At 38.2% G+C, this 13127-nt stretch overlaps 1 protein-coding gene across 3 annotated transcripts in view; it reads right to left on the reverse strand.

The window, feature by feature from the left end:
• LOC137293891 (estrogen receptor-like) overlaps positions 1-13127 on the reverse strand; it is a 136572-nt gene that overhangs the window by 19959 nt on the left and 103486 nt on the right. For all 3 annotated transcript variants that reach the window (XM_067824684.1, XM_067824683.1, XM_067824685.1), the window contains exon 4: positions 3504-3736. In XM_067824684.1, the coding sequence (XP_067680785.1) occupies positions 3504-3736 (233 nt within the window). The remainder of the gene's footprint in view (positions 1-3503; positions 3737-13127) is intronic.

Raw genomic sequence — 13127 nt, forward strand, 5'->3', positions numbered from 1 at the left:
GTCTGATTACATGTAAATCACTTCAGGATGGAATATTCTATTTGTATACAAATATTTTCAGGACACAATATTCTGTTTGTATGTAAATCCCTTCAGGACACAATACTCAGGATGTATGGAAGTCACTTTACGACACAATGATCAGGATGGTTCCACATCTATTCAGGGCTCAATACTTTAAGCATATGTAAATCTCTATGACACAATACTCTGGATGCATGTAAATCTTTTCAGGACACAATCCTCAGGATGTTTATGATCATGGTATTTCAGAAACAGTCAACATGACATCTGATCTCTGAGGGACAAGCCTTTCCTAGACAATATACAATAAATAAAAATGAGTCTGGTCTAGAATTACAATGCATATGGCGAATCTCCAGACAGTAAATGTTGTCCCGAGGCCATCAGACATACATAGATATACATATATTTACAACAAGATAACTTATGTCTGGGCCTAAGTGCTAGTTTGAGACCAGAATGGCTTTCTTTCAAATGGGAGACTACAGATTCCATATTCTAAGTTGCATACAGTGCAAATGGGAGACTACAGATTCCATATTCTAAGTTGCATACAATGCATATTCTGAACCATGTTTGTCAACCTTCATAAACCAGCGATTTGTCATCCTTCTTCAACCACATGACTAATGCTTAGCTATAATGTGCTACTTCCTGCTCTGCATACCAAGGACATTATATATGCAAAACAACAAACCAGCAAGCTGATATTTATCAAGAATTCTAATTTATTCCAAACTCTGATAGTAGTGATCTCTATACATTCACCAAAACCAAAGACCTCCATCAAGCTGACCTCAAATTTTCATACGGGGACCCCGCACAGGAAACCCAGAGGAAACTCTCTTCACTGTTACACTTTAGGAGCAACTCGTTTAACATATGCATATAAGAAATACGCTGCAATAAAGTCACTCTGAATGTGTGTATGTCAGTACATTCCTGATTTCAAACAAAGAGAATATACATAACCTTGAGAATTTCTATCTCCAAATATTGCCCACACATAGTATAATCACAATATGTTCACCTAATATGACACATGTATAATACAACCAACCATATGTTCACCTAATATGACACATGTATAGGAAAACCAACCACATGATCACCTAATATGACACATGTATAATACAACCAACCATATGATCACCTAATATGACACATGTATAGGAAAACCAACCACATGATCACCTAATATGACACATATATAGCATAACCAACCACATGATCACCTAATACGACACATGTATAGGAAAACCAACCACATGCTCACCTAATGTGACACATGTATACTAACCAACCCCAGATAACCCACATACAGTGTAACCAGCCATATGATCAACTAACATGTCATATGCATAGTTTATACGCATGCAACATGTCCCATTCCTGTAATTCCAAATACAATGTGTCACAAGAATAACAAGAAACTAACAATTTCACAGTCTCCTACAGTTTTCCTATGCAAAGTATATAGATACAATCATTCCTGGATGTCCACTATCAGTCATGATGTAGAGTTTTATGTATGCACAAGAATATCGTCCTACCAAGTATTATGTGTCCAATATACAAAATACTCCACAGGCCTCACCCTTCAAAGGATGTACAAGCCATCTGAATCTATTTGATAAAAATGTTGAATATATAATGGCTATTCATACCTGTTCACCCTGTGAGCTAACCGAATGCCACAAAAATCTTGCCTTAACACTTGACCTCACTGAATGGGCACAAGGAGAGCAGTGCATGCATTCACAAGACTGTTAATCCGTGTTTATTGAGCCCAAATACGAAGCCATAGACACCATGTGATAGGTTTCATCATCGCATGTAGCAAAAGAGTGGACTGCCCCTAACATACAAACATCACCAGGTTTCTCTCAGTTCAAAAATGTGTACAGTCTGTTTGAGATTGCAATATAACACAAAAACCAATAGACATAAAAGACTCAAAAACCAACATGGAATGCAACAAAAACATCAGACCAACTCTAGAAGAAAAAAAGGCACAATTTGAGTCATAGAAAAAGGTTGTTTCACAAACTGACAGCATTTATTTGTGCGTTTTCCCAGTTTGTTGCTAGGGCAGTGTGGCAACAGCACCAAAAGCAACATGCACATGTGGTCACAGGTTCTCAACAATTTCTCTGAGCTGGCGAAATGATTTTCATCCTTGCAGAAATCATAGAATTTTATAAATTATAGACTTTACATTGTGAGCAAATTTCATTTTCTCTCCCTTTGTCAATCGGCAGCAGTCACATGCGTCTGGCACATCCATCTCACTTTTTGTGCTGTTCCTTTAGTTGCCACTGCACCCAGAGTTGGTCTGTTGTTTTATCTCACTCTGCATTGGTTTGATTCTTTTATGGTTAGTATTTGTGTTGGATTACAATTGATCGGTATCAGTCTATCTAAAAAAGACAGTACACTGTGTTACAAGCACACAATATATACACATACCTCTATCTAGTGAATACCCCTCTGATGAAGTAGTCAACTATCTCTACCCATCTACCCCTCTGTTGAAGAAGTCTACCATTGCTACCTGTCTACCCCGCTGTTGAAGTAGTTTACTATCTCTACCTATCTACCCTTCTGTTGAAGTAATTTGCTATATCGTCCCGTCTACCTCTCTGGTGAAGTAGTAAACCATCTCTACCTGTCTGGCCCTCTGTTCAAGTATTTCAGAGTCTATGTCTGTCCACTGATGTGTTGGTTAATATAACATTGTGGATAAAATGAGTACTCTTGTAGCGGATTCTACATTATAACAGAATGAGTACCCTTCCAGTGGATTATATATTATGATAGATTGACTACTCTTGTAGCAGATTATGCATTATAACAGAATAACTACTCTTGTAGTGTATTCTACATTATAACAAAATAACTACTCTTGTAGTGTATTCTACATTATAACAAAATAACTACTCTTGTAGTGTATTCTACATTATAACAAAATGACTACTCTTGTAGTGGGTTATACACTATAGCAGAATGACTACTCTTGTAGCAGATTATACATTATAACAGAATAACTACTCTTGTAGTGGGTTATACACTATAGCAGAATGACTACTCTTGTTGCAGATTATACATTATAACAGAATGACTACTCTTCAAGTGGATTATATATTATGATAGTTTGACTACTCTTGTAGCGGATTATACACTACAACAGAATGACTACTCTTGTAGCGGGTTATACATTAAAACAGAATGACCACTCTTATATTATTACATTATATTATTATACATTACAGTAGCAGATTATACATTATAAACAAAGTGTTCAGAAGGTTTACATTGCTCATTAGTTTTTATCAGCTCAGTTTGAAGCAAATGTGAAGCAACTAAATATAGCTTTCAAACGCACCTTGTCACCGAGAACTACTTCCCTAGATGTATACTTGGCCTGCACTATCAACTTTAAGGACTGACCAAGTTTGCATCCCTACAGTTCTATGTACCTGAAGGCATCTCCTGTTTAGGGTGTGGTGCCTGAACAAGGTTGGTGCGGGGATCAATGGGTGGCAGAAACTTTTTCTCTGGGTCCAGCCCATCTGTTGTGGTGGACGTCGGCGCCTGTGGGTGTGCACCGGCAGGCAACATGCTCTGCGCATGCTGCACCTGCACCGGTATGCATGCACCTGGCGACACCATCCGCCCTTCTTCCTTAGGAGACTTGGTGCCACTGCACTCCCTGCAACAAAACAGAAACTTGTCAGACACAAAAGAGAACTGGTCAAACATATGATGCGTACACCATGGCACTCTGGTGAGATATGTGATATATCCACCAAAGATGGTCAGATTATGACAAAGCATATATCAGAACAAAAAGAAACAGCTATGGAAGGAAAGTAAAATGGCAACCTGTCAATTCATCAAACCACTTCACATCTGACAAACCATTCAGCCATTGTTCACATTCATCTATCATTTAGGATTCTCAGGAAAGAAAAATTATGGTGGGATAAGGTGACATGCATGTGAATCCCACAATGCAGCAGTTAGTGATTTGATTTCATTGTGTTTGTTAATATGACCCACCACACTCCACATAGATAATAGTATTTAAAGGGCAAGAATTAAAAATACATGAGAGAAACAGGAACTGTGCAAATGCAGAGAATCACACACAAGACAAAGAAAATGTTTGTCACATACTGCTCCACTAACCTTCTGACCCACACCCCCAGCTATGCTATGCATATTCCTTAAACATCCATTCAGGATGCAACACACAGGTTTTCCTAAATCATCCATTAAGGATAAGGTTAGAATATTCTTTCATGGGACCATGAAACTGACATCCTCGACCTACAAGACTATGAAATAGTGCATCTTCTATTGACAGGACCATTGAGACCTGTGTCCTCTTTTTATGGAACTATTAAGTTCTGTATCTTCTATTGGTTGGACTATTGATTCCTGTGTCCTCTACTGACAGGGCCATTGAGACCTGTGTTGTCTTTTTATGGAACTATTAAGTTCTGTATCTTCTATTGGTTGGACTATTGATTCCTGTGTCAGGACCATTGAGACCTGTTCCCTTTCTTGATGGTTCTGTATCTTCTGTTGGTTGGACTATTGAGTCCTGAGTTTTCTATTGACAAGACCACTGAGACCTTAAAATATATGCCCATTAACTTTTGTGGGTAGAGCACAATGAAGTAACAGTCTAAACCACTTCTTTTTGTATACATCTGCGTCACACTATAGCAATATTCCTTCGCTTTACTAAGATGCTGGTAAATCTAACGATGGATTCAGAGATCCTCTTCTGAAAGGATCCTCCCCTGTGTCTCTTCAAGCAAGGTATATTGTGGATCTGGCACAATGGATTACCATCCAGTACATCGTTTACAAGTTATTACATCAATACTATTGACAAAGTAGGGCAGCACATTGATATTATGTCCTTGATGTGTTGACAATGAACCACTGTGATGAATGAATCATTACAGTCCAAAGTTTTAACACTAGCAACGAGGTCAATAAAAGAGAGAAACATTCATCCTATCACATCACTTTTGACAAATGTGAAACCAGGCAGCCTATATCAGAAGCTTGAAAACATTAAGGAAGGAATTCAATTGTCGGCGACATCACTCTTGTTTAAACTCTCCCTCAATCCACAAACACATTAAAACATGAAATTCAGTACAAATGCACTCACTTAGAACCATGTAGTCTGTCTCACAATCCCTGCACCACATTATTTTCCCAACTGCGCTCTGTGCAATGCTATTGCCTTAAATGAAGTCTACATTTCCTCAGTTACTGACCTTACGTGGGTCAATTTGTTACTTTCAAAATAACATACACTGGACAAAATAAGTTTGGGATATTGGTATTTTTATGATTGATATTTTATCAGTGTGTCAGTGAGTAGATAGATCATTATTCATAATTTCAAGATTTACATATATCCCCAACTATTTTTTGTCCAATATATACATACAATCATGAAAATTTGTATTCAATGGCTTTTCTCACAAACTATAAATCTAGGCAACATTTCATTTTACAAGCAAGAGAACCTTTTTGTTTTCTGTAAGAAATATCTTATATTGATCCATCCAAGCATTATCATGTTTTTTTGAGGCTGTGCGAGGTGAGTGACTCCCGAAACTTTACTTGGTCCAAACTTAGGACAAGGGACCCCCTTAATTGAGTACCCAGTGCAAACTAAGGACAAGGGACTCTCTTAACTGACTGCTCAGTGCAAAGTAAGGACAAGTGACTCTCTTAACTGACTGCTCGGTGCAAACTAAGGACAAGTGACTCTATTAACTGACTGCTCAGTGCAACCAAAGGATGACTGACTGAGGCAACTGTAGGTTCACATGGCTGTGAACACAATATCTTCTTTGTTTTCAGAGTACCACTCCTTGCAGATATTAAATAACTCTGTGTCAATAAATCAATATATAGCAACAACCGACATCAAGTTCATAAAGACTGCATAGAATGTTATTGACATAAACAGTTACAACTATAACACAGAAAACAGCTTAGACCACATCTGTCTGACATCACCAGAACCATTTTACAAGATAGAACACATCACTCAGACATCACAAGAACCATTTTACAAGATAGAACACACCTATCTGACATCACAAGCATTCTACAGCATAGAACACATCTGTCTGACATCACAAGAAGCATGATATACCATAGAACATATCTCTGACATCACAAGAAGCAGTGTACAGTATAGAACATACCTCTGATATCAAAAGAACCATTCTACAACATAAAACATATCTCTCTGGCATCACAAGACAGATTCTACAGCATTGAACACATCTGTCTGACACTGCAAGAAGCAATATACTTCTACTCAACACAATGCGGGCTCCACCACAAGGTCACAACACCTGAAATCTAACCTGTTACCATTAATGCACAGTCACAGAATTAATATACTACCTTTGAAGATCAGAGTTAGCACTCCTCATCAGCAACCCATCCTTACGTGGTAACAGGATTGGGTGGTCAGACTCACGAACTTAATCAACGCACGTCATCATAGTGAGTGAGTTTAGTTTTACGCCTCAATATTCCACCTAAATGGTGGCTGCCTGTAAATAATTGTGTCTGAACAAGAGAATCCAGTGATCAACAGTATAAGCATCAATCTTCACAACTGGGAACCAATGACAAGTCAACCAAGTCATCGAGTCTGACCACCTGATCCCGTTAGTTGGCCCTTACTACATAGCTGCCTTCTGTGACAAGCATATGTTGCTGAAGGCCTATTCTACCCCGGATCATCACAGGCAGCATGTTATCACAATCCCAAATGCACTGATTAACTAGCCCAGATTCAACTGTTTACTGAGTCTCGTCACATACCTGGAATATTGCTGAAAGCATCTTTAAACAACAACAAAACAACATAGTCCAACGAAATAATGACTACTGACATGACATATTATAATGATGACAAACCATATCTCCTGTACGCTAGACTGAGGGTGGTAATTACTTGCTAGGTCACTATGTGGAAATCATTTTTCATGTTTGCATACTCAAGTACAAGGATCTATTGCAATGAGACAACCACTAGTCACTCTCGTTTAAGCAGACAGCTATCCAATTTCACACAGTACACTAATGAAGCAGTCTGTGACTGACTAGACCCAGGCATCGTACCTAATTGATGAGCCTGGCGGGAAGACATAATTACTGTTTATAATCTACAGACTAGACCGGTTTCATGATCCTCCATCAGATGACATTTAGGGACATAAAAGTGTTTATGAAACTTTGACTCATGGGTTAGCGATAAGAGCCACATAAGTACATGTACTTGGCCTGGATGCTAAGCAGTACAGTAGCTACATCATGAATATTTGTACACGATCAGGATGTACCAAATCAGTACATCTGGAGCAACATGCAACACTGTAGAACAATTACAGAATTTGGTTAATGAATTCACAGCACAAAATTATGTTAAAGAACTTCATCACATTTGGTTGCAGTGCAACATTCACAAGTATATTCCCCAAAACTGTGTTGTGTTTTGACGCTATGGAATGATGGAGCTTAGGAGAAAACTGCATCATATGTCATTGCCTCTCAGGACTAAACAGTCTTATAACTTTAAACAATGTGCAGGAACACTAGGATAACACTTCTACACAGATCAGTATAACTTTCTAATATCTCCCTGCTATATGGGCGTCAGTTAAAACTTTGTTACAATGCACATGTTCAAAACACAGTGATATAACTTTCTACCATCTCCTTGTTACTAAGACAGTGCTATAATCTGACAACAACTGTAACATATAGTCTCTAGCTATGAAAACTGTTGTATCACACAGTCTCCAGCTATTAAAATTGTTTTATCAAACAGAATGTAGCTATCTAGAATACTGTAACTCATAGTCTCTAGTTACCAAACTTGTGTATCATACAGTTTCTAGCTGTGATAACAGTTGTATCAGATAGTCTCTGTCTATCAAGACTACTGTAACACACTATTTCTAGCTGTGACAACAATTGTATCAGATAGTCTCTGTCTATCAAGACTACTGTAACACACTATTTCTAGCTGTGACAACAGTTGTATCAGATAGTCTCTGTCTATCAAGACTACTGTAACACACTATTTCTAGCTGTGACAACAATTGTATCAGATAGTCTCTGTCTATCAAGACTACTGTAACACACTATTTCTAGCTGTGACAACAGTTGTATCAGATAGTCTCTGTCTATCAAGACTACTGTAACACACTATTTCTAGCTGTGACAACAGTTGTATCAGATAGTCTCTGTCTATCAAGACTACTGTAACACACTATTTCTAGCTGTGACAACAGTTGTATCAGATAGTCTCTGTCTAACAAGACTACTGTAACACACTATTTCTAGCTGTGACAACAATTGTATCAGATAGTCTCTGTCTATCAAGACTACTGTAACACACTATTTCTAGCTGTGACAACAATTGTATCAGATAGTCTCTGTCTATCAAGACTACTGTAAAACACTATTTCTAGCTGTGACAACAGTTGTATCAGATAGTCTCTGTCTAACAAGACTACTGTAACACACTATTTCTAGCTGTGACAACAGTTGTATCAGATAGTCTCTGTCTATCAAGACTACTGTAACACACTATTTCTAGCTGTGACAACAATTGTATCAGATAGTCTCTGTCTATCAAGACTACTGTAACACACTATTTCTAGCTGTGACAACAATTGTATCAGATAGTCTCTGTCTATCAAGACTACTGTAACACACTATTTCTAGCTGTGACAACAATTGTATCAGATAGTCTCTGTCTATCAAGACTACTGTAAAACACTATTTCTAGCTGTGACAACAGTTGTATCAGATAGTCTCTGTCTAACAAGACTACTGTAACACACTATTTCTAGCTGTGACAACAGTTGTATCAGATAGTCTCTGTCTATCAAGACTACTGTAACACACTATTTCTAGCTGTGACAACAATTGTATCAGATAGTCTCTGTCTATCAAGACTACTGTAACACACTATTTCTAGCTGTGACAACAGTTGTATCAGATAGTCTCTGTCTATCAAGACTACTGTAACACACTATTTCTAGCTGTGACAACAATTGTATCAGATAGTCTCTGTCTATCAAGACTACTGTAAAACACTATTTCTAGCTGTGACAACAGTTGTATCAGATAGTCTCTGTCTATCAAGACTACTGTAACACACTATTTCTAGCTGTGACAACAGTTGTATCAGATAGTCTCTGTCTATCAAGACTACTGTAAAACACTATTTCTAGCTGTGACAACAGTTGTATCAGATAGTCTCTGTCTAACAAGACTACTGTAACACACTATTTCTAGCTGTGATAACAATTGTATAAGATAGTCTCTGTCTATCAAGACTACTGTAACACACTATTTCTAGCTGTGACAACAATTGTATCAGATAGTCTCTGTCTATCAAGACTACTGTAACACACTATTTCTAGCTGTGACAACAGTTGTATCAGATAGTCTCTGTCTAACAAGACTACTGTAACACACTATTTCTAGCTGTGACAACAATTGTATCAGATAGTCTCTGTCTATCAAGACTACTGTAAAACACTATTTCTAGCTGTGACAACAATTGTATCAGATAGTCTCTGTCTATCAAGACTACTGTAAAACACTATTTCTAGCTGTGACAACAGTTGTATCAGATAGTCTCTGTCTAACAAGACTACTGTAACACACTATTTCTAGCTGTGATAACAATTGTATAAGATAGTCTCTGTCTATCAAGACTACTGTAACACACTATTTCTAGCTGTGACAACAGTTGTATCAGATAGTCTCTGTCTATCAAGACTACTGTAAAACACTATTTCTAGCTGTGACAACAGTTGTATCAGATAGTCTCTGTCTAACAAGACTACTGTAACACACTATTTCTAGCTGTGACAACAATTGTATAAGATAGTCTCTGTCTATCAAGACTACTGTAAAACACTATTTCTAGCTGTGACAACAATTGTATCAGATAGTCTCTGTCTATCAAGACTACTGTAACACACTATTTCTAGCTGTGACAACAATTGTATCAGATAGTCTCTGTCTATCAAGACTACTGTAACACACTATTTCTAGCTGTGACAACAATTGTATAAGATAGTCTCTGTCTATCAAGACTACTGTAACACACTATTTCTAGCTGTGACAACAATTGTATCAGATAGTCTCTGTCTATCAAGACTACTGTAACACACTATTTCTAGCTGTGACAACAATTGTATCAGATAGTCTCTGTCTATCAAGACTACTGTAACACACTATTTCTAGCTGTGACAACAGTTGTATCAGATAGTCTCTGTCTAACAAGACTACTGTAACACACTATTTCTAGCTGTGATAACAATTGTATAAGATAGTCTCTGTCTATCAAGACTACTGTAACACACTATTTCTAGCTGTGACAACAATTGTATCAGATAGTCTCTGTCTATCAAGACTACTGTAACACACTATTTCTAGCTGTGACAACAGTTGTATCAGATAGTCTCTGTCTAACAAGACTACTGTAACACACTATTTCTAGCTGTGACAACAATTGTATCAGATAGTCTCTGTCTATCAAGACTACTGTAAAACACTATTTCTAGCTGTGACAACAATTGTATCAGATAGTCTCTGTCTATCAAGACTACTGTAAAACACTATTTCTAGCTGTGACAACAGTTGTATCAGATAGTCTCTGTCTAACAAGACTACTGTAACACACTATTTCTAGCTGTGATAACAATTGTATAAGATAGTCTCTGTCTATCAAGACTACTGTAACACACTATTTCTAGCTGTGACAACAGTTGTATCAGATAGTCTCTGTCTAACAAGACTACTGTAACACACTATTTCTAGCTGTGACAACAATTGTATCAGATAGTCTCTGTCTATCAAGACTACTGTAAAACACTATTTCTAGCTGTGACAACAGTTGTATCAGATAGTCTCTGTCTAACAAGACTACTGTAACACACTATTTCTAGCTGTGATAACAATTGTATAAGATAGTCTCTGTCTATCAAGACTACTGTAACACACTATTTCTAGCTGTGACAACAATTGTATCAGATAGTCTCTGTCTATCAAGACTACTGTAACACACTATTTCTAGCTGTGACAACAGTTGTATCAGATAGTCTCTGTCTATCAAGACTACTGTAACACACTATTTCTAGCTGTGACAACAGTTGTATCAGATAGTCTCTGTCTATCAAGACTACTGTAACACACTATTTCTAGCTGTGACAACAGTTGTATCAGATAGTCTCTGTCTATCAAGACTACTGTAACACACTATTTCTAGCTGTGACAACAATTGTATCAGATAGTCTCTGTCTATCAAGACTACTGTAACACACTATTTCTAGCTGTGACAACAATTGTATCAGATAGTCTCTGTCTATCAAGACTACTGTAACACACTATTTCTAGCTGTGACAACAGTTGTATCAGATAGTCTCTGTCTATCAAGACTACTGTAACACACTATTTCTAGCTATGACAATAACAATTGCACACAATCTCATATGAAGACTTCTGTATCACATAGTCTCATGCTATCATGACAGCTGTTATCACACAGTCGCTAGCTATGAAATCTGTTGTATCACATAGTCTCTCGCTATGAAATCTGTTGTATCACACAGTCTGTGTCGATCAAGATAACTGCAACACACAGTCTCTATCTATGAAAACTGTTTCACATCATCTATAGCTATGACAACAAGTCTAACACAATGAGGCACATGGGGACAAAGACATGTGCAGGTCACCATGGCACTGGCACAAAGAGGAAACAAGTGACTTCACCATCACAAGTCTGTTCAGGCTCTTTTCAGCATCACAGATCACATCAATGTATCTTACCCAAAAAGCTCTAGATCGCTCTCTCAGTGAACAAGCAATCCCTTCCACAATGAAGTGAACAAGAAATCCCTTCCACAAATGCAAACCATCAGCTGATCACATATCCTGACAACAGGTGGCCATGGCGTTACACACCACAATGATGGCCACTATTACCTCACCACTGACCTCATGACCTTTACTGGGCAGGGAATGACCTTTCTCCTTGACTGATCACAGGGCACTGCTTGGTTCAGTGTCAGGAATTGCATAACTGGAGCTGGCTGTATTGACAGAGGAGAGAGGGTGATTCAACTGGTACCACACTGAGGTCTAGCTGTCATTATCTAAACTACTACTACCCACCTCCTGAGTTAATTCGGTTTCTGTTTGTGGTGAGACTAGTCCTCTTTCACAGGGAATCCTAACCTGAGGTAACACTGTCCCCTTTTTTCCCTCTTCTAAATCCCCACAATACCCTCCCTGCACAAGCAGTCAACCCCCACCCCACTGTATTCTCTCACCTTCTTTCATCAGTACCCCTTCTTGTTAAACCTTGACCACCACCACCATCACCAGACTTCAGATGGAGGAGAAGCAATAGCTACCTTATCATCCCCCACCCCCATCCAGTAAATACTGACTCGTCCCTCCCTGAGGTTACACCTATCTCAAGCACCTTTCATAACCTCAACTGTTTACTTAACTGAGACCAACCCACTTACTGGGTATGTTTCCCTCCCATTTATGAGTGAGTGAGTGAGAATTTAAATTCACACTGGCAGTATTTCAGGCATATCATAACTTCAACTGTCCTGCATAATCACCATATCCTGCTTTAACTGATACCACCCCCTGCCCCTCCCCATTACCTGACAACCCCCACCATGCTGTTCCTCCCTTCCTGTGGGAGTAAGTACAACATGGGGACATTAAAATGTCCCCCACGCTGGGGTGTGAATTGTTGTCAAGATGTTATCTAACATCCTTCCCTGTGCTGTAATAAAACAGCACTTAAGTATGGCTAAAAAATGCATAAGGATCACCATTAAATATTGCTCTCTGTACTTCTCTACATTGCTTTTTATGTTATAAAAATAATCAGCAATTGACATATTTACATCAATATGGACATAACATTACACGCCCAATTCTCATAGGTCTCTATACACCATACACTGTAATGGTGACCATACAAGTGTTAACGTAATTCA

This window comes from Haliotis asinina, chromosome 8 (genome assembly GCF_037392515.1).
Source record: "Haliotis asinina isolate JCU_RB_2024 chromosome 8, JCU_Hal_asi_v2, whole genome shotgun sequence".
In the NCBI taxonomy this organism is placed as follows: domain Eukaryota; kingdom Metazoa; phylum Mollusca; class Gastropoda; order Lepetellida; family Haliotidae; genus Haliotis; species Haliotis asinina.